At 41.9% G+C, this 23,882-nt stretch overlaps 1 protein-coding gene across 2 annotated transcripts in view; it reads left to right on the plus strand.

Moving 5' to 3' along the window:
- The first annotated feature begins 11,284 nt into the window (after positions 1-11,284).
- The window catches only part of LOC140734522 (connector enhancer of kinase suppressor of ras 2), a 1,506,781-nt gene continuing 1,494,183 nt past the window's right edge, over positions 11,285-23,882 (plus strand). For both annotated transcript variants that reach the window (XR_012100554.1, XM_073058598.1), the window contains exon 1: positions 11,285-11,795. Coding sequence is in view for 1 of the 2 variants with exons in the window: in XM_073058598.1 (XP_072914699.1) it covers positions 11,732-11,795 (64 nt within the window). In the remaining variant the exon portion in view is untranslated. The remainder of the gene's footprint in view (positions 11,796-23,882) is intronic.

Genomic DNA, 23,882 nt, shown 5'->3' on the forward strand with positions numbered 1-23,882 from the left:
TTTAAACTGGGTAAATGCAAGCAGACTTTTTCCACTGAGGTTGGGTGAGGCTAGAACCAAAGGTTATGGGTTAAGAGTGAAAGGTGAAATCTTTAAGGGAAATATGAGGAGGAAACTTTGTCACTTAGAGGGTGGTGAGACTGTGGAGCGAGCTGCCAGCAGGGGTGGTAGATGTAAGTTTGATTTTAGCACTTAACAGAAATTTTTGTTTTAATTTTATCTTCATCTTTCTTTTACATCAGATATATGATATCTCAAATGAGGACGCAGAAATGCTGGATGTTTTCAACATTGTATTATAGTATTATTAATGAGAAAAGAATTTTGCATTTATTCTTCCCTTCTTGATGTGCTTCACTGCTACTGCATGCCTCTTTATGATGACTGTTTCCAAAAGGTGATCATATTGTGTGGGAAATGAATGATATTAATTTGTTATACAGCTTTTTTATATTGTCTTCACAAATTCTGCCTCACCTGCTGAGTAGTTACACTATTCTCATTATGTAAGCCTGCACAATTTGTTGGAGCCCCCACATGCGTTGTGAGGGAGCACACTTTATCTTGTGTGTATTGCATTTGCCACATTATCTGATACTACCTGCTTAAAATTGAGGCTGCATTATGCTCCATTTTGCATAATGTCCAAAGCCGTGGACAGGCTTTTTCAATAATCCTTGTTGCTCTTGGATGAGATTCAGAAGAACATGGATCAAGTTAAAAAATTAGTAAATGAAGGGACTACTCATTAATTAAGATCTGGTACATTTGTTCTTGAATTTAGTGCATAAATTTGTAGGTTAGCATAGTTTCTTAGAGGAACTATATACAGATAATAAAAGTAATTAAAACACTTATTAACCAATGCCTTTTGCTTTTTCCTGAGCAGCTTTTTTTCCAACTGAGGCTAAAAAAAGTTGCAAGAAAGGGAAATATCAGTGACTTAGTATCCACATGCTTTGATAGATTTGTCAATGTGTACTGCATTTTTTGGATCCAGCTGTGATACCTTGATAATCTTATTCAGTGTAGGAAATGGAAAATTGTTGCACTTGTATAACCTGGTATGGAAACACCAATGTCCATGAATAGAAAATCGTACAAAAAGTAGTGGATATGGCCCAGTCCATCATGGTAAAGCTCACCCCACCATTGAGCACATCTACATGAGTCGCTATTGTAGAAAAGCAGCATCCATCATCAAGGACCCCCACCACCCAGGCCAAGGTCTCTTCTCGCTGCTACCATCAGGAAGAAGTTATTACCCCTCATCTATCAGGCTCTTGAACTATCAACTTCACTCGCCCGATCACTGTACTGTTCCCACAACCTATGGACTCACTTTCAAGGACTTTTCCTTTCATATTTTTGACATTTATTGCTTGCATATTTATGTTTGTTTATCTTTTGTATTTGCAGTTTGTTGCCTTTAACACATTGATTGTTTGTCCATCCTTTTGGGTGCCATCTTTCATTGATTCTATTATGTTTCTTGGATTTACTGTGTCTGCCTACAAGAAAATTAATCTCAAGTTTGAATAGGTGACATACATGTACTACAATAATAAAGTTATTTTGAACTTTGAACCAGTGAGCGCTTGATGACAAACAATCCTGAAAACACAATTAGTTCCATTATTGAATGCTAAAAAGGTTAAGATTTCTGTTAGGAGATGCTGAAAAGATTAAAGGTTTCATTCACTCTCAAATTGTATGATCCACTCTCAAATTGATGAGTGCATAAAATCATGAAAAAGCTTTTGGAACTGTAAATTAAAAATTGATTCAGCAAGGTGCTTAATTATTAAATTAGCTCAGTTTCTTTTAAAGCCACGAATTTACTTAATTATCAAAATGTCACTCATTTAATCATAAATCTCCACCAATAACAATTATTTTACAAAATTAATTAATTCCTAAAAATACATGTATACTTGAACTCCACCCCCCTAGCCCATGTTTACCATATAGTAATGATTACAATTCTGCCTCAGGTTCTTTTTATGGTAGCTAACCTTTCCAAATAGGTTTGCTCTACTTGTTGTGTTCTATATGAGATTACAGGTTACATTCTCAGATACATATGGAAACATCTTGTACACTTCAGATATGATGGTCAACAATAAATTAATCATATACTGAATTGTTTTGAAATAAAATTGTTTTCTGGCAAAGGGATGGTTGGAAAGTGGAGGCCTTCAAAAGTGAAATTTTGACAGTACAGAGTTTGCATATTCCTTTCAGAATAGAAGGCAAGGATAATAGATTTAGGTTTAAACCTTGGTTTAATAAGATATTGTGGCCCTGGATAAGAATAAGAAGGAGGTGCACGGAAGACAGAGGCAGCAAGAACAAATGAGGTACTTGAGGAACATACAAAATGCAAGGGAATGCAAGTTGGAAATCAGGAAGCCTAAAGAAGGTATGAATTTGTTCTGACAGACAAGGTGAAGGAAAACCCCAAGAACTTCTACAGATATATTAAAAGCAAATGGATAGCAAGGAACAAAATTGGTCCTTTTGGAGATCTGTGTAATTATCAATGCATTGAGCTGAAAGAAGAGAAAATCATATATAAATGATTTTTTTTTGCATCTCTATTTACTCGGGAGATGAACACAGAGTCTATAGAACTGATGCAAAACAGTTTGTTCATGGACTATATTCAGATTACAGAGGAGGAAGTCATTGCTGTCTTAAGGCAAATTAGTGTGGATAATCCCCAGGGCCTGATAAGGTGTTCCCTCAGGCCTTTTGGGAAGCGAATGCCGAAATTGCAGGCTCTCAAGCAAATAGTATTTAAAACTTAGCCATGGGTGAGATATTGAAGGATTGAAGGATAGCTAATGTCATTCCGTTGTTCAAGAAAGGCTCTAAAAATAAGTCAGGAAATTATAGGCTAGTGAGTCTGATGTTAGTAATGGGTAAATTATTTGAAGATATTCTAAGGGACCAGATATATAAATATTTGGATAGACAGGGCCTAGAGATGGTGAACATGGCTTTGTGCATAGTAGGTCATGTCTAACCAATCTTACAGAGTTTAATATCACTGGCATATGTTGTGAAATATGTTATTTTGTGACAGCTGTACATTGCATTGCATAATAATAAAAAACTATAAATTACAATTAGATAAAAAAGAGAGGAAAACATGCTGAGATAGTGTTCCTGGGTTTATTGTCCATTCATAAATATGATAGCGGAAGGAAGAAGCTGTTCCTGAAATGTTGAGTGTATGTCTTTAGGCCTCTGTACCTCATCCTTGATGGTAGCAGTAAGAAGTAGGCATGTACTGGGTGATGAATGCCTTAGGGTTCTTAATGATGAATGCCACCTTTTAGAGGATGCTGAGGAGGCTAGTGCCCATGATGCAGCTGGCAGAGTTTAAAACTTTTAGCAGCCAAGAAAGTTGATGAAGGAAAGGCAGTAATGTTGTCTACATGGACTTTAGCAAGGTCTTTGACAAATTCCCGCATGGAAGACTCGCTTAGAAGGTTCAGTTGCTTGGCATTCAGGATGTGGTAGTAACTTGGATTCAGCATTGGCTTTGTGGGAGAAGCCAGAAAGTGGTAGTAGATGGTTGCCTCTCTAACTGGAGGCCTGTGACTAGTGGTGAGCCACAGCGAACAGTGCTGGGTCCATTGTTGTTTGTTATCTATGTCAATGATCTGGATGATAATATGGTGAACTGAATCAACAAATTTGTAGATGACACCAAGCTGGGGGACATAGTGGACAATGAGGAAGACTATCAAAGCTTGCAGCAGGATCTCAACCAGCTGGAACTGGGCTGAAGAGTGGCAGGTGGATTTTAATATGGACAAGTGTGAGGTGTTACACTTTGAGAGGGCAAACCAGGGTAAGACTTACAGGAAGAATGGTTGGGCGCTCAGATGTGTGATAGAACTGAGGGATCTGGAAATACTGGTCCATAATTCCTTGAAAGTGGCATCACAGGTAGATAGGGTCATAAAGAAAGCTTTTGGCACATTGACCTTCATAGGTACATGTAATGAGTACAGGAATTAGGATGTTACGTTGAAGTTGTATAAGACATTGGTGAGGCCTATTTTAGAGAATTACCTGCAGGAAAAATATCAATAAGATTGAAAGAGTATAGAGAAAATTTACAAGGATGTTGCTGGGACTCGAGGACCTGAGTTACAGGAAATGATTGAATAGGTTAAGATTTTATTCCCTGGAGTGTATGAGAATGAGGGGATATTTGATAGAGGTACATAAAATTATAAGGGTACAAATAGGATAAATGTAAGCAGGCTTTTCCCACTGAATTTGTGTGAGACCAGAACTAGAGGTTATAGGTTAAGGTTAAAAGATGAAGGGTATCTGAGAGAGAGCTTCTTTGCTCTGCGGTGAGAGTGTGGAATGAGCTGCCAGCAGAACTGATGGATGTAGGTTCGATTTCAACATCTAAGAGAAGTTTGGAAAAGTACATGGATGGGAGGGTTATGGAGGGCAATGCTCCGGGTGCTCATTGATAGGACTAGGCAGAATTACAGTTTGGCATGGACTAGATAGGTCAAAGGGCCTGTTTCTGAGCTGTTGTGACTATGATTTTAAATGTTCCTTCAATGATAGTGAGTAGAAAAGCCTATAGTCTCAACATTATGACTAATATGTTCAGAACATTTAGTGCATATTAGCTTTTCATAGTTTACTGTTATGGAAACCTAAAAAGACTGAGAGAAGACTTTTAATTTTTCTGACACATTTTCTTATTACACATATGTTGCTTACAAAGAAACAGATGCCATTTTCATGAAGAGGAGAGTGTTCAACCATGTTCAACTATGTTACTGCTGAGGTGATAATATCTTTATTGCAAGTTCTTACCCAGGTTCATTATTAATTAGATAAATCATTACTTTGGTTTAGTAGAAACTCCTTTAAAGCATTTGGAAGCTAAGTCTCTGTTATTTCCATTTTCTGTATTTTTTCTATAGGTTAAAGAAAATGGCTCAGGTAAAATCAAATAGTGTTGGTAATTGGGAGGTTTTGTGACCTAAGAGCTCTGTGCAACATGGTTCTGCAGGACTCATTAGTGTGTGTTCCCTTCTGTGGTGTATTTTAATGGTCTATTGTAAGGACCACATAGAACATTTTGCCAATGATACCAAAATTGCTATTACGTTTGAAAGTGAGAAAGAAAGTTCTTGGTTACAATAAGATACCAATGGAGTGATTAGATGAGCACAAAATACACTTTGGGAGGGCAAGAAAATAAACAATAAATATTAGGACGTAAATGGTTTGGCATTGGGTGAGGGAGGTGTCACAGACCTGATGGGTCAAATTGTCTTCAGTGTAGAGAGAAATATGAACGAATACAGAATATTTGTACATGTTCACAGCTCCCTAAAGATAGCAGATGAAGTTGTGAAAAAGAAAATTAGATATTTGTGCTTATTTGTCAACACATAGATTACTAAAGCAAGAAGATTACTGCTAAAACTACACAAAATGCTAATTAGGTATGTATACAATCTAATCAGCACTACAGGATGATCATGAAAGCAATAGATAGAGTGCTGAGGAGATGCACAAGGCTGTTTACAGACTTGGAGAAGTATAGTTATAGGGAGAGATTGAATAGGCTGAAGTTTTCCTTGGAATAAAGGAGATGGGAGAGAGAATTAATTATCAAAGGTCTATTCAGAAGTGACCTTTTTCTCTTGATAGAGAACCTCAGACTAACTGGTAGGACAACTAGAGGGAAGTTGAGGGATCCCTTTTCAACCCAATGAGATCTGGGCCTTGTTCTCTGTCATATATTTTTGTAATCCCAAGATTCCAAATGTTTGTTAAAAAATCAGCACAGAACAATGATGTCGGGATGTAACGTTAAAAGTCTGATTTCCATATCACGAGACATTCAAACAGATCTGCCACAATAATTATTTGATCATAAAAAAATCACTTGAATGTATTTTCCTCAATGTTGCCTTTTTATTAATGATAAATTCTGGAATAAAATAGGACTTCAGAAAGTCCAATATCCTATTATGTAAAATATATTATTTTCAAACTTTGTAGGATGTTAATATATTGTATTGTCATCTTGCTGAAGAACTGGCCTCAGAAGCCAGTCACACTTGGAGCAAAATCAAGGCCATGTTTTTTGACAACTGACCTAGTTGAACTTTTGTGCCCTTCACTCTCAGACCTGATTACCTAAAGATACTGAAAATATGGTTCAGACGAATGAAAACTAGGTGGAGCACATAATCTAAGTGAAAATGAGATAGTTTTCCTTGCTGATTATGGAAAGAACCTGATTAAGTCAAGTCGAGTTCATTTTCATATGCACAAGTATGGTGAGACACAGGTACAATGAAAAGCTTGCAGCAGAATCACAGGGACGTAGATTCAGATGCTAAGTGTCTCATGCAATGTAGGTCTGCCAATATATTGCTGCAGCAGTCATTTGAGTTGTCTTCCATTTCATCTGGGGATTCAAAATAATAAATCTCCAAAGAAAAGGAGCAGGGGAACTGTACTCAGCATGACTCTCATCCTAATGGCAACCACTGTATGAGTCAGTAGACCCTGGGTCTATGTGAAAATGCTGCCAAGCTGCAGTCTCTGTCGAGATTGGGGCTCAAACAGTTGTTGTTTAAGTTCATAGGGATGGTTTTGGGGACAAAAAGGGGAGGTAGGTTAGGGTTTGGGGACAGAGATATGCAGTCTGGGCCTCCTCTTTGTGCTCAAAGGCCAGCGATATGGACAGCTGTTAAAGGAGCGCTGTCCCAGCTCATTGGTTCACAGGATTGGATGCCAATGTGAGCAAGAAGCACAAGGTGGTCCAAGGGCTGGTGAGTCGGTGCACCTAGAGTTCAAGCCTGGAGTTCAGGGTCCCATCATCGGCTAGTCTGGAGGTCAATTGGAAGTTCGGAAATCGAAGCCTAGAGACTGGAAGCCTGTGCTGCAGTTGGAGAACTGTGTGTATGAGTGGGTCGAGGGAGTGGGGAGGGAGGAAAAGGGGTTTATTTTGCTGCTGTTGTTTTGTTGCTTGTTGTGTTCTGTGTTGTTCTGCCAAGCATTGTTGGCACCGGAATGTATAGCGACACCTATGGGCTGCCCCTAGCATATCCTTGACTTTTAACACAAATGACACTTATCATTGTACGTTGACATGCACATGTGATAAATAAATCTGAATCTGTGTTTGCAAACACCAAGTGTCACAAAGTGCTGAGATGTTCCCTGTTCCCAGTATTGCAAAAGATTACCTTGAAAAGTTCTATTCTGTTATATTTTGCCATTAACTGATACCCAGAAATCAATAAAGCAGTGGTCTTCACAGAATGGCCCTGAGACTCTGCAGGAAAAGTAATTGGTGGATTCTGTGAGACAGCTCTCAAAGTCATTTGGTAGAATGCCTCACTATCAGAACATTCAAACAAGTACCAAGACCTTGCTTAGCCGAAGCTGAGAAGGATCTTCATTTATTTGTACAACCGACATCTCTGCTTGTTGCCATTGAGAGGATTTTGCGGTGAAATAGATTATCTATCTCCTGGAATGTGTGTTTCCAAAGAATGCCTGAAAGGGGATGCCAAGATCTTTGAAAAGTTCTCATAAGCAGCCGTATGAGACAGGACGCTAAGTTGTTTGAGCTGTTCTAAGGGACACACAATAAAATAAACTTCAAATGCTGTTGCACCCACTTTAGTCTCTCTGAAACTTGCTGGTCTTCTAATACACAGATCTGTCCACAACTGAATGTTGCAGATGAGCACGTTCCATGGTGCAAGATTCTTCATCACTGCAGAAGCTGCCTGGAGAGAAGGCAAAATTCAAACTCTCCTGCCACTGAACATTGAAGACCTGGGCACTGTGTAAAGCTGAATCTCTCAAACTTCTCATCAGCTGAATAGCTGGGAATGAAATCAGTGCCAACTTGTCCTCTGGTAAATAAGTAAATTATCTGTTAGGTATAGTGAATGAAGACAAAGAAATGTTAAATTAGTAAATTTGTATCCAATGTACAGATTTATGTTCTTTAGACCAAAGTAAGCAGAAGCTAAAAATGTCTGCAAATGCTCTCATCAGTTGATCTGCAAAGGATATAAGGACATGGCTGAGGACTCCATCTGGGCCAGACACTTTCAGCACGTTCTCTTCCTAGAAACCTGATCTGATGTCTGCAATGGTGACTGTGTGTACAGTTGTATATTATGACTAAAGCATATTTTTAGCTGCAAATGTTGAGGTAAAGTTTAATGGACAATACTGCATAAATAATAACGGCAAAAAATGCAGTTGCAGTATGCTAAATACAAGTTAAATGCAAGAAAAGAAAGTAAGGTTTAAAGTTATGGTGGAGGAATACAAAATATTGAAGATGCCAGGAAAAGTTGAAAAGACAATTTAACGAAAAGGAAACACACACAAAATACTGGAAGAACTCAACAAGTCAGGTACAGAAAGGAATAAACTGTCGACACCTGGCTCAGACGCTTCATCGGGACTGGAAAGGAAGGAGGAACAAGCCAGAATAGGAAGGTGAGGGAAGGGAAGGCGCACAAGTTGGCGGGTGTTAGGTGAAACCAGGTGAGGGGTGAAGGTGGGAGAGGACGATAAAGTAAGAAGCAGGGAGGTGATAGGTAAAGGGCTGAACAGAAGGAATCTGATAAGGGAGGTCAGTGGAACATGGAAGAAAGGGAAGGAGAAGGTAATGGGCAGGAGAGGAAAAGGGATGAGGGGAACCAGAATGAGGAATGAAAACAGAGGGTGGAGGGAGAAATAACCAGAACAGGTTGGAGGCTACCCAGATGGAATATCCATCCTGAGTGTGACTTCATCCCAGAGTAGAGGAGGCCATGAACAGACAGAGTGGGAATGGGAAGTCTAGTTGAAGTGGGTGGCCATTGGGAAATGCTGCCTTTTCTGGAGGGCGCTCGGTGATAGTTTCCTCTACCTATCTTGGCTGTCACCGATGTAGAGGAGACCGCGGCAGGAGGCTGGGGTGACCGTAGATTTGTGGAAAATGGAGGAGTTGCGGGTGAGGGCAGCATCAATGGCTATTCTTTGAAAAAAAGATATTTCAAATGTCCTATAATGAAAAGCCTCATCAAGAGAACAGATGTGGGGAAGACAGAAGAACTGGAGAAATGGAATAGCAGATAGCCGTGAGGGTCATTGTGTTTACAAAAGATAGTAGATAGCCAGCTTTCAAAGATGGAGAGAGAGAGGTCTAGACTGGGGAGAGAAGCGTCAGAGATGGGCGAAGTAAATTTGAGGGCAGGGTGGAAGATGGGGGCAATTTTGATGAATTTGACGAGTTCAGCATGTGTGCATGAAGCAGAATCAATGCAGTGTAGTGTACAAAAGTTGTGGAGAGTTGTCTGTGTAGGCTTGGAACATGAACTGTTCCACGAAGCTGACTAAAAGACAGGTCCTGATGAAAGATCTCACCCTGAAATGTAGAATGTTTATTGTCCTTGATTGATGCTGCCTGACTTCCTCCAGCATTGTGTGTGTGTTGCTTAAGATTTCCATCATCTGCAGAATCCTTGTGTTTAACAATTCTGAGCTTTAGCTGTGGAGCAGAACAGAAAAGCAAGGAAGATATATTGGAACTTGATAAAATACTGGAGTGTTGCACCCCAGTGAGTTCAAAAACTATTTACTGAAGGATTCCAGGGGCAAGGAACTGAAGAAGCCTGGCTTATTTTATTTTCTTACAAGACAACACACGTTTTAAATCCTAAAAAACTGCGACAAAATTAATAAGGAAATCTCCATTGGTAGAGAAGTAGGATCGCAGGAAACGGAAGCAATCGTTGCTTATTAAAAAGCGAAGAATTAGTCTAATTAGATTATTCTTGACGTGGGTTCGCTGATGTTCCCTTGTCTGTTGTAACTAATCAGAGTCTAGCAGAACACACACACACACACACACACACACACACACACACACACACACACACACACACACACACACACACACACACACACACACACACACACACACACACACACACACACACACACACACACGAATAAGGTACACACGTGGAAAGCAGGTGCCTGATTAAATCAAGAAGAAAGTTGAAAACATTTTGTTAACTGGGAACAAGAGGGTCAAAAAGAGGAAAGCTAACGCGTTTTGTAAAGTTGAGTTGACATAATGTTGCAGAAGCATTTCTTAGGCCAACGTAATTATGTTAATTTGAATTGGTCGTATTTAATTCAAATAATTTATATTGCATTGACAGGCAACTGTACACATGGACATCACTAACCACGCACATGATCTAGATTACCCATGAACAATAATTTCAGAGATTTACAGTTGGTGAATTAACTTTCCAAATACTATTGTGAAGTTACAGTACCATAATTTATACTGCATTCATGTATCTTATCGGTCATCCTCACGCACAGTGACCCACCTCGTTCACGGAAGTTAGAAAAAATAATACAGGAATTCCGCACGCTAAACTTAAGTTACGGGGGTTTTGAAATCAGTAGCTTGACGCTCTGTTTTTTTTTACGGAGGAAATTATATATAACGACAACGGAATCCATTAGAATTAATATATCAAGAAAGATGTGTATTAAGCAGAGGCACGGGTGAGCATCTTGGACAGGGTATCTGTGTCAAACGAAGTACGTTATTGGCTTGGTTATTTCCAACCTGTGGAAATTTATTTGTTTTTCAAATATTTGCCGTATAGATGCTTTTAAGTATTAAACATTTATTATTGTTCTCTTTACGGATGCTGAGAAGTCGCCGGTATCATTCATCATTTCCCAATTTTAATTGAGATCACTCGATTATTTTATGGATTTTTGTCTGTCTAGCATCCATTTACTCGGATGTCACCGACAACCCCTGTTGGGCGGCAAGAATGAATAAACAGGACAGTGAAGCCCTCAGTTTAAAACCGGCAGTCTTGGAAGATCGGACTAATAGTAAGCACTCTCCCAGTCTAGCAAACACACCAGAAAAGGCAAGGGTGCAAGAAGGGCTGGCACGAAGGTGGGAACCTCCGCTTGGTATCTTAATGTCCACTTTCCGGCCTGGGATGTGGAAATCAGTAGTATTCCGAGTCTGCAGAGCTAGAAATTCAACATCCTCGTGCCCTGAGATGAGTTGCCAACGGTTTGACATAGGAGACCTGTCGCTGCAGAAAGCTAGTTAACAACATGCATCTCCGTTTGAAAGTCGCGAGTTTAAGGTCCCAGGTACCGTCCATGTGAGAGCTGGAACTCTGGATAGCACTCCCTCCTTTGTGATAATTCAAGGACGGTGTCCACTCTGCTATGCGCAGCATCGTGAGCTTGTAAGCCACTGACCTCCTGCCAGTTCCCCGCCACAGACCAGAAGATAGTTTGGGAAGAGCAGGATGTGAGTGGAAAGTGACAAGTCCGGACTTTGCATATTGCGCTATTTCCGGCGCACCGTGGCTGAGGTTACTGCAGCCAGCGCGCGGCGAAGCTGCCGCGAACATCTCGACGGATCGGTGCGGTTGGAACCACGGGGCTCTCTCAGACCTTCAAGAAAAGCCCCTCCTCCTCCTCTTCCCTTCCTCCAAACACACCCACCCACACACACACACACACACATGCACACACATCTGGAGTATACGATGACATCCAGCTTTCTCTTTGCTTCGGACATGCTTTGAAATATCTGCCGCCCTCTCTGTCCTCCTGTGTCTGCCTGCCTGGTGTGCGGTACCACAAAAATTGGGCACCTATGGCTTTGGTTATGGAACCCATCAGCAAGTGGACGCCGAAGCAAGTGGTGGACTGGATGAAAGGTACTTCTGTTTTCTACATTTACGATTGATTTGAAATTAGCGACAGCTTTTGCCTCTGTTAATTTTCCTTTGCATTTAGAGTCTGTGGAGAGAGGAGGGAAAACGCAATCCCGTCTAGCAAAAGTACATAGTAAAAACCAACTGGTACTAGCTTATTAACCCACTGTACACTATTGGAACCTTACCAGTATAATTGTGAGTGTGAATTCAGGAATTCCCCCCCCCCCCCGCCTCCCCGTGTCGTTTTATAATCACGTTTGTTGGAGATTACTTGTGCCCTAAGAATCCGAGGGGTGTTTCAGCGGAGCCTGTTCTTGTCGAGTAGGCTTTACTGATGTGTAATCCTGCGATACGGTGCGGATTGGATGCGGTACAGCTTCACAAGATGCGAGTGATTTGCTGTTTGTGAAACGTGGGATCTCCGCCTTTGAAATCCATGTCTTTGGTTATTTTTCCCGACTCAGAATTACACTGACATGTATTCTGCATTTGTGTTGCATCTTCGGCACTTCACCCTCCTCCTGCCGCTAAACATGTATTGTATTCACATCAGGCCAATGCAGCTATTGTCAAATAGGGAGATTGCCACCTCTGAGCAGAGTGATCAACTGCAATATTTATCTCAGGATTGGAGGGAGGCAGATGCACTTGACGCTGCAGGCAGCTACAGACGAATGTGTAGGGAGCCTCCATAAAACAAGCTGGCGCACAATTTGTACACATTTACTTCGTTTTGACAAGTCTCCGGCTTGGAGTTGCCGGTTCGTGTTTATTAGTTAGTAGCAGAATTAGCCCCAGTCTGACCTATAGACAAAAAGCTAATTCTGTCGTGCGTGAGGACCAAATGGGAATATTCAGCAGCCCGAGTGTGAGGTGTTGGGAAGGCAGTGCTCTGAGGTACCACTGGCGGGAATTCGTGTTTTCATTCTGTCTGAAAATTGAACAGCATCCAAAACTCTGCGGTGACTGATGCATCATTAGCATAACGCACAATCTAAAAAATCTTAAATACAGAGAAGCGCTGGTGATCCGTCAGCTCCCTAATCAATAGCCGTCCGACTCACTGGAATGCCCGAAACGGAACACACAAACCTTCACAAACTAGTCAGACGGTTTCTACCGCATTGAAAATATGAGTGATCCCAGCATAAGATTTCACTCATCCATGACACTTTTAAAATATTATTTTCATAACGTCCATTCAGCAACGATTTCCACAGCTTGCCAACCATCATGGCAGCTTTGTAGGCACGGTCATAGGTGGTGAATTAATCTTCCATCTGCCCATCGCGTCCCAACTTTAATTTATTCTCCCACATATGTCATTTAACTCTCTTCAATACAAAACCATAACTCTACATCATGTGGTGCTAATTACCGAAGAATCGCTCCTTTCCAGGCGGTGCTTCCCATTCATGTTCAGGTTGATTTTTTATGTAACACGGCTGGTGATTCACCCAGTATTCATCCACGTTTGGAGACGAAAAAGGGGATTCTCCTTTGGCTCAGGAAGTGCAGCCCAAGAATAGGACTGCGCCGGCTATGGAAACTTAAGGAAGCGCGAAGTCTTAGGTAGACTCCTTCTGTACGCTGATATATCTACACAGCGACACACATCTTTAGATATTCCAACGCAGTGCATACACAATTGTGTGCAACAGATAAGGAAGATGATCCAGGGTGTAGTCTGATCATCGCAGGGCCAATTTTTAATTGAAATTGAGATCGATTTAGTGTATTAAGCATGAAGATATTTCTTCTTTATTATCTATAGTTAATGGCGTCTTTCTGACTGCACCCCCGGTTCTTGTAATTACCCTCCCTTCGTTTTCTCTCGCTTTTCCGTCTCTGTGAACAGTCGGCATCCACTCTCCCGTTTTGGCTTCCTCAACAACGGGCCTTTTGATTTGGACAGTGTCAATTACTATTCTCTATTAACAGGCTATTGGCAAATCTTAATTAGTCGCATTTGACGATCATTCAATGACACAGGGTGGATAATGATGATCCATTCTTTGGTAACCGGACTTGTAATGACCAAAAGGGGTAGTGTGCCACAATACACACCTTTTCAATGTAAAATACATTCGTAAAGTGATTTCCACTTTAAAGATAACATCTAATCTGGATTTGATTGTACAGTATTGTGATTTCCATTGGTGATAGCTTTGTATTCTTTCTGATACTTAGACCCGCGTATATGTTGTATAGAGGCAACACACCAAAATTAGAGGCATCTTTCTAAACGATCTTCCCCGTGAGGAAGGTCAATTTGATCGGTATAGCAAGTAGCCGTGACGCGGAAATAACCGTTTAGTCCTTTCCTCCTCGGTGTGAAGTATTTCCGCGATTCCAATGGGTTGGAAAAGAGCCGAACCGTCCCTCAGGGTCTGCAGTCCTGTTAACATTCATCTCACACTTGAGGTTTGCTTGTTCCCCCCCCCCCCCCCACCCCATCGCGATCTGTCTCTATCGATGATTGAAGTCTTTTGAGAAAAAATCTGGGCTGCTACCTGTAGGAGGACCGAACGTGCAAGGACAAACATATCACAACAGCTCTGCCTTTTTTTTCGCCGTGTGGGGATGGAGACTGTGTTAAAATCACATGTGCAGTTTTAATATGGGCATGAGTCACAGCCCACCTCTTTCGGGCCACGACAGTGTATTCTGCTCAAAACACAAAAATACAACTGCAGATGCTGTGGATCAAAGAATACGTACACAACCCTGGAAGAACTCAGCAGGTCAGGCAGCATCTCAGCTTTTCGCAGGGATCGTTCCCTCTGCGACTACCTGGTTCACACGTCCCTCCCCACAGAATTCGCACCTGGCACTTATCCCTGTAAGCGCAAATGCTACACCTGTCCCCACACCTCCCCCCTTACCACCATTCCGGGCCCCAGACAGTCCTTCCAGGTGAGGCAACACTTCACCTGCGAGTCTGCTGGGGTCGTCTATTGCATCCGGTGCTCCTGGTGCGGCCTCTTCTACATCGGTGAGACCCGACGCAGATTGGGGGACCGCTTCGTCGAGCACCTCCGCTCCGTCGGTCACAATAGACAGGACCTCCCGGTTGCCACCCACTTCAACTCTGCCTCTCATTCCCATCTAGATATGTCCATACATGGCCTCCTCTACTGCCACGACGAGGTCAAACTCAGGTTGGAGGAGCAACACCTCATCTACCATCTGGGTAGCCTCCAGCCTGGTGGTATGAACATTGAATTCTCCAATTTCCGGTAATTCCCTCCCCCTCCCACTCCCCCTATCCTAGGTCCCTCTCTGCCTCTCTCCCCTTTCAACTTTCTGCTCCTTTATCTCTACAGTTCTTTCATGTTTATCCCCTCCTCCCTTTATCCTTCCTCTGATTGGTTTTCCACCTGGTGCCTCTAGGCCCTACCCACTCCCCTATCTCTATTACTGGGCTTCGGCCCTCTCTTCCACCCCCCCCCATTCCTGATGAAGGGTCTCGGCCCGAAACGTTGGTTACTCTTTTCTCACAGATGCTGCCTGACCTGCTGAGTTCTTCCAGCGTCGTGAGTGTATTCTGCTGCTGGTTAAAGAGATCGAATGCAGAACTCGACACCTGTAGACTTGTTTTACTTATTTCAGGTTTTCGACAGACGCATTGAATCTTACAACGAATACTAGCACATTTAATGCGAATTAATCTTTCACTCCAAAAAAAATGCCTTCAGCCAGTTCATTATTATTGTTTGTAACAAATGCGCACATTCACGTGACATTTCATTTAATAAAAATGAATTTCGTGGGATTTGAGAGCAGTCTCTCTTTAAAGGCTTTGTTTTAAATCTATTTGAAAGTGTACCCATTTCTTTTTCTTTACCATAATTTTCAATTTGTTAATTTCAGTATTTTGTTGGGTCAGACGGATAAACTTCCAGATGCTAATAATTCACACGATGTGTGAGAGAGAGAGGGAGAGAGGGAGGGAGAGAGAGGGGGGAGGGAGAGAGAGAGGGAGGGAGCGGAAGGGAGACGGGCGGGAGGGAGGGAGAGAGAAGGGGAGGGAGAGAAAGAAAGAGAGAGAGAGGAAGGGAGGGAGGGAAGGAGAGGGAGAGAAGGGGAGGGAGAGGGAGACTCTCAAGTACTCCCAAGTCCCTCTGCCAACAGCATACTGCAGTTTTAACACAGTGGCAAAATTTAGAAGGGTGAAGAATGCAGGACTGAAGGTGCTGTATTTAAATATGCATAACATTCGGAATAAGGTGGATAAACTTCTGGTGCAATTAAAGATTGGTTGGTATGATGTTGTGGGCATCACTGAGTCATGGCTGAAAGAAGGCCACAGTTAGGAGCTTAATGTAAAAGGATGTACTTTTATCAAAAGGACAGGCAGGAAGGCATAGGTGGTGGTGTGGTTCTGTTGGTAAGAGATGGAATTACATCTTTAGAAGGTGATCGAAAATGTTGAATCTTCGTGGGTGGAGTTAAGAAACTGCAAAGGTAAAAAAAAAATTGTGGGAATAATATATAGGCCTCCTAATAGTAGCCAAGATGTAGGGCTGAGATTCCAAAGGCAGCTGGAAAAGGCATGCAATAAGGGAATGACACAATTGTAATGGGGGACTTTAACATGCAAAGGGTTTGGCACAATCATGTTGGTGTTAGATTGAAAGAGAAAAAATTTGTTGAATGCCTATGGGATGGCTTTTTAGAGCTATTTGTGCTGGATCCTACTCGGGAAAGGCTATATTAGATTAGGTTTTGTGTAATAACCCAGGTCTTATCAGGGAGCTTAATGTAGAGGAACCCTTAGGAGGCAATGATCCTAATATGAATGAATTCATACTGCAATTTGAGAAGGAGAAGCATAAGTCACATGTACCAGTATCACAATGGAATAAAAGGGAATTACAGAGGCTTAAGACAGGAACTTGCCCAGGTGGATTGGAGAAGGATACTGGCGGGGATGGGCAGAGCAGAGAGAGCTGAAGTTGCTGGGAATAGTTCACAAGGTGCAGGATAGATATGTCCCACAGAAGAAGGAAGTTCTCGAGTGGCAGTGGTAGGCAATCGTGACTGATAAAGGAAATTAAGGATTGCATAAAAGCCAAGGAAAGGGCATATAATTTAGCAAAAGTGAGTGGGTAGTTGGATGATTGGAAAGCTTTTAAAATCCAACAAAAGGCAACTAAAAAAGCTGTAAGAAGGGAAAAAATGAAATTTGAAGGCAAACTAGCAAGTAAATAAAGCAGGATACTAAAAGTTTTTCCGTTTAAGAAAGAGTAAAAGGAGAGGTGAGAGTTGATATTGGACTACTGGAACGTGATGCTGGTGAGGTAGTAATGGGGGCAAAGAAATGGCAGATGAACTTAATGGGTACTTCGCATCTGTCTTCACTGTGAAGAATATTAACAGTGTGCCAGAGGTCTTTGAGTGTCAGGGAGCAGCAGTGAATGCCATTGATATGCAAAGAAGAAAGTGCTAGGAAAACTGAAAGGTCTTAAGGTGATAAGACATTTGGCCTACATCCCAGAGTCCCCAGAGAGGTTGCTGAAGAAATAACAGATGCATTGGTCATGATCTTTCAAGAATCTCTTGATTCTGGCAAGGTTCCAGAGGACTGGATGTTTGCAAATGTCACTCCACTCTATAAGAAGGAAGAAAGACAAAAGAAGGAAAATTATAGGCCAGTTAGCTTAACCTCAGTTGTTGGGATTGTGTCTATTATTAAGAATGAGATTTCGGGGTAGTTGGAGACTAGTGATAAAATAAATCAAAGTCAGCATGGTTTCTGTAAAGGGAAATCTTGCCTGACAAATCTGTTAAGAGTTCTTCGAGGAAGTAACAAGCAGAGTGGACAAAGGAGAGGCAGTGGATGTCTTTAATTAGATTTTCAGAAGGCATTTGATAAGCATCCACACATGACGCTGCTTAACAAGATAAAATCCTATAGCGTTACAGGAAAGATACTGGCATGGATAGAGGAATGGCTGACAGGCAGGAGGCAGTGAGTGAGAATAAAAGGGACCTTTTCCGGTTGGTTGCCAGTGACTAGTGTTGTTCCTCAGGGGTCAGTATTGGAATCACTGCTTTTCACATTGTTTGTCAATGATTTTGATAATGGAATTGATGATTTTGTGGCAAAGTTTGTGGATGATGCAAAGATGAGTGGCAGGGGGTAAGTAGTGCTGAGGAGGCAATGCGATTGCAGCAGGACTTAGACAAATTGGAAGAATGGGCAAAAATGTGACAGATAGAATACAGTGTTGGGTAATGTATGATAATGCATTTTGGTAAAAGGAACAATAGTGCAGACTATTATCTAAATGGGGAGAAGGTACAAACATCAGAGGTGCAGAAGGACTTAGTCCTCCTTGTGCAAAACTCCCAAAAAGTTAATTCACAGGTTGAGTCTGCAGTAAAGAATGCAAATGCAATGTTGGCATTTATTTCAAGGGGAATAGAATATAAAAGCAAGGAGATATTGTTGAGGTTTAATAAGACACTAATAAGGCCATACTTGGGGTATTGTCAACTGTTTTGGGCCCCGTATCTCAGAAAGGATGTGTTATCATTGGAGAGAGTGCAGAGGAAGTTCACAAGGATAATTCCAGAACTGAACAGGTTACCAGATAAGGAGTGTTTGGCAGCTTTGGGCCTGTATTCACTGGAATTTAGAAGAATGTGTGGGGATCTCATTGAAACCCACTGAATGTTGAAAGGAGTAGATAAGGCGGATATGGAGAGGATGTTTCCTATGGTGGGGGTATACTAAACCAGAAGGCACAGCCTCAAAATTGAGGGGTGACCTTTTAGAACAGAGGTAAGTAGGAATTTTTTGGCCAGTGAGTGGTGAATCGGTGGAATGCTCTGCCACAGACTACAGTGGAGGCCAAGTCCATGGGTATACTTAAGGTGGAAGTTGACCATTTCCTGGTCGGTCAGGGCATCAAAGAATATGACAAGAAGATAGGTGTATGAGGTTGAGTGGAATCTGGGCACAGCTATGATGGAATGGTGAAGTAGACTTGATCGGCTGAATGGCCTAATTCTGCTCCTATGTCTTTTGGTCTTATGGTCTTCATCAATAAAATAATAATCGGATCGATTTTTTTCTTTCAAAGTGCATGACCTCGCACTTACCAACAATGTACTCCATCTGCTGGGCCCTTGTCCACTCACTCAACCCATCCATATTTCTCTGCCGACCCTCTACAACTTCTGCATAATTTGTTTTTCCACTCAGCTTTCCACATCAGCAAACTTAGATATGCTACACTCAGTTGAACACCCATTTATCCCAACTCTCTGCCTTGTATTCGTTAACCAGTCCTCTATGCATGCTAATACAATACCCCAAAATCCATGTATTCTTATGGATGAGTCTTTAATATGGCTACGTATCAAATGCCTTCTGGAAATCCCTGAGTATACAATATCCACCTGTTCTCCTCTATCCACTGCACTCATTATATCCTTAAATTATTCCAGTAAGTTTGTCCACAGGATCTACTCCTTCATAAATCCATGCTTTCTCTGTCTGATGGAACCATTTATATACAGATGGTTCACTATTTCTTCCTTAATGATAGCTTCAGGCATTTTTGTGGCATCAAATGTTAAACAAACTAGCATTTTTAAACAGTGGTGTGACACTTGCTGTCTTCCAATTTGTTGGGAACTCCTCAGAGTCCAGAGAATTTTGGTAAATTATCACAAATGTGTCTGCCATAATTTCTGCTGTTTCTTTCAATACCCTGAGACGCATCCCATAAGGACCAGGAGACTTGATTACTTTTAGGTCTAATAGTTTTCTCATTACTGCCTCTTCAGTGACAATGATTATAGAGTGTTCTTCACCTCCCATCACATCCCTAACATCTCTCTTTGGCATGTTAGACATGTCCTGCACTGTGAAGACTGACATATAATGGCTGTTTAAGTTGTCAGCCATTTCCACATTCCCCCTTGTCATCTTCCAAAGACCTATGTTCAGCTCAAGACTGCCTCGACTGACTTGATTAGCTCAATCTATGTGCAAGTTAAAGTGCCCCATGACAACTGCCATTCCATACTTATGTGCAGCAATCTTAATTAAGAACGTTATCCCATTTCTCTTACCTTCCTGCCAATCCTTCCATATTACTTGATATCCTCAGATAATTAATTCTTAATCATCTCCACTCTGCAACCCCATTTCTGTTATGGCCATTTAATCATACCCCTTAGTACTGATTTGTGCCACAAATTCACCAACCTTGTTTCAGGATACTACGGGCATTCAGATAAAGTGCCCTTGCATTCATTGTCTTTTTAGAATCTAGTAACCTTTGTGTCCATGCTTTTGGCTTCCTGTACTCCACTCCGACTTTTCCCTTTTCTGCCTTTTGCTTTCTATCTTTGTATTGCTTTGCTCTGTTCTGCCTGGATTCTCCCTCCCCCCCCCCCCCCCCCCCCCACCATATTAGTTTAAATCCTGCCCAATAGCACTGGAAAACAATTCCTCTAGGTCTAGGACATTGATCTTGGTCCTGCCTAAGTGTAGACCATCTTGTTGGCACTAGTTCCACTTCCCCCAGACCTGGTTCCAGTGCCCCAGGAATCTGAAACCCTCCCTCCTGAACCACTGCTCAAGCAACATATTCATCCTAACTATTCTGCTAGCCTGTAGCATGTAACAATCCTGAAATTATTACCTTTGAGGACCTATCTTTTAATTTATCTCCTAGATCCCTAAATCCAGTTTGCAGGAATTCATCTTACTAATTTCCTATATTGTTGGCACCTACATCCACCATGACAACTTGCTGTTCACCGTCCCCTTCCAGAATGCCCAGCAGCCACTCTGAGACATTACTGACGGTTGCAACTGAGTGACAAAGCACCAATAGGGTATCCTGTTCGTGGCCACAGAGTTCCTGTTCCCCAAGCATGATAGCATTGCCACTCATTTTCCTGTCTTCTGTGTGCTAGAACCACTCTATATATCCATCATCATGAAGTGTTTTGAGAGGCTTGTCATGAGGCATATCAAGACCCTGCTGCCCCCCTCACTGGACCCCCTGCAGTTTGTGTACCGTCCCAACCGCTCAACAGATGACGCCATTGCCACCACCCTCCACCTGGCCCTAACCCACCTGGACAAAAAAGAAACGTACGTTCGGATGCTGTTCATAGACTTCAGTTCAGCATTCAACACAATCATCCCTCAGAAACTGATTGGAAAGCTGAGCCTATTGGGCCTGAACACCTCCCTCTGCAACTGGATCCTAGACTTCCTGACTGGGAGACCTCAGTCAGTCCGGATCGGGAGCAGCATCTCCAACACCATCACACTGAGCACGGGGGCTCCCCAGGGTTGCGTGCTCAGTCCACTGCTGTTCACTCTGCTGACCCACGACTGTGCTGCAACACACAGCTCGAACCATATCATCAAGTTTGCCGATGACACGACCGTGGTGGGTCTCATCAGCAAGAATGACGAGTCAGCTTACAGAGAGGAGGTGCAGCGGCTAATGGACTGGAGCAGAGCCAACAACCTGTCTCTTAATGTGAACAAAACAAAAGAGATGGTTGTTGACTTCAGGAGGGCACAGAGCGACCACTCCCCGCTGAACATCGACGGCTCCTCGGTAGAGATCGTAAAGAGCACCAAACTTCTTGGTGTTCACCTGAGGGAGAATCTCACCTGGTCCCTCAACACAAGCTCCATAGCAAAGAAAGCCCAGCAGCGTCTCTACTTTTTGCGAAGGCTGAGGAAAGTCCATCTCCCACCCCCCATCCTCATCACATTCTACAGGGGTTGTATTGAGAGCATCCTGAGCAGCTGCATCACTGCCTGGTTCAGAAATTGCACCATCTCAGATCGCAAGACCCTGCAGCGGGTAGTGAGGTCAGCTGAGAAGATCATCGGGGTCTCTCTTCCCGCCATCACGGACATTTACACTACACACTGCATCCGCAAAGGAAACAGCATTATGAAGGACCCCATGCACCCCTCATACAATCTCTTCTCCCTCCTGCCGTCTGGGAAAAGGCTCCAAAGCATTCGGGCTCTCATGGCCAGACTATATAACAGTTTCTTCCCCCAAGCTATCAGACTCCTCAATACCCAAAGCCTGGACTGACATCTTGCCCTACTGTTCTGTTTATTATTTATTGTAATGCCTGCACTGTGTTTGTGCACTTTATGCAGTCCAGTGTAGGTTTGTAGTCTAGTATAGCTTTCTCTGTGTTTTTTTTATTACGTAGTTCAGTCTAGTTTTTTGTACTGTGTCATGTAAACCATGGTCCTGAAAAACGTTGTCTCATTTTTACTATGCACTGTACCAGCAGTTATGGTCGAAATGACAATAAAAGTTGACTTGACTTGACTAGTTTCCATGATCTTGGCTACTGTTGCCTTCTCCTGAAGAGCCATCTTCCCCAACAGTACCCAAAGTGGTATATCTGTTTTGGAGAGAGACGACCACAGAGATCTTCTGCACTACCTTCCTGCAACTGCACTGCCTGTTGGTCACTCATAACCCTGTCTTTCCCTGGGCCCTTAAACTGCAGTGTGACCAATTCACTGAAATAGGTTATCCACAACATTCTCAGCTTTGCGGATGCTCCAAAGTAAATCCATACACAGCTCCAGGTCTGTCATAAGGCTTGTGAGGAGCTGCAGCTGGACACATTTCCTTCACACATAGTCTTCAGGGATTCTGTCAACCTCCCTGAGTTCCCACATTGTTCAGCACGAGCACGACACAGGTTTGAGCTCGCCTGCCATGATTAAAAGGCTTTAAGGGAAAAAAAGAGACAAAAAAGAAATAAGAATTTACCTTGACCTCACTGTATCTTAGCTACCTTGGTTGTTATCCTCCCCAAAGCCCAGTGTTCACTAAATCCCACACTTCGACATGACAGCAGCACCTCTTAAAATGGCTGCTCCAAAAATTATATTTACATCAGTAAGTTATATTTGATAAGGCATTAAATTACTGTCTGTCATGACACTAAACATTTCCTAAATACAGAATTTCTTTTGACATATATAATGGGTGAAATGAAATATTTGTCAGACAGAAGTTAATAATAGACCATTATGAGAAATTAGATATTCTCTTAAGTTAGTTCTGAATATTTTTCATTAATTTGGTTTCATACAACTTTCCATTTTTATTGTTGTTTTAAATAGTTAATTACATTTTATTGCTGCCATTTACTTTAAGGCCTTGAAGCTATCCAGTGCACAACAAGATGTTACTTTGGGCCAATTGGAATGCAGGAATTGTGACATGATCAAAGATTTCTTGGTGACATATATTCAAGCCACTGTGCCGGAGTTCTGCATTGAGCCAATTAAGTTGTGATAATTCATTTTTCTTATCACTTTATCATTTAACCAATAATAGAGAATGGCCAGTTGAAGATCTTTGACTTTTATTGGGTTACTCGAAAATAGAAATGAAAGCATTAACAAGGAGGATCAAGGCACAATACTCACAACAGAATCAATTTTCCTACAGTTTTATTTTGAGTTTTTTTGTTTAAGTGCACTTCAAATGAACTATTGAATCAACAGCTACTTCCTAGAAACACCAAAAGTTCCTAGTGGTGTTTCTACCTTACAACACTTGGATAACCAAGTACCATCCCTGATGTTCGAAATAAAATAAGAATATGTAGCTGAGGATCCCTGAGTACAATGTCGTCAAAGAAAATGATGAGTGTAGGAACATGAAAAGTAGATTTAGGAGTAGGTCATAGAAACTCATACCATCATTCAATAAACTTATGTCAAATCCATGCCTTGACTCCTGCTGATCCCAGCTTCCCCTGATTCTCCAGTTTTTCTACAATGTATCAGTCTCAGCTTTAAATATACTTGACAACAATCGTTGGTGGAAAATTTGAAGGACTTACAATCTCTGCAGGAAGATATTACTCATTTCAGTTCTTTAAAAGTTGACCACTTATTCTAAAACTAGGTGCCCCTCTTACCAAGAGACCCAATTCAGGGAATCTATAAACACCATCAATTCTGCAGATGCTAGAAATCCAGAGGAACACACACAAAATGCTGGAGAAACTCAGCAAGTCAGACAGCATCTATGGAGAAGAATAAACAGTTGA

This window comes from Hemitrygon akajei, chromosome 10 (genome assembly GCF_048418815.1).
Source record: "Hemitrygon akajei chromosome 10, sHemAka1.3, whole genome shotgun sequence".
Classification (NCBI taxonomy): domain Eukaryota; kingdom Metazoa; phylum Chordata; class Chondrichthyes; order Myliobatiformes; family Dasyatidae; genus Hemitrygon; species Hemitrygon akajei.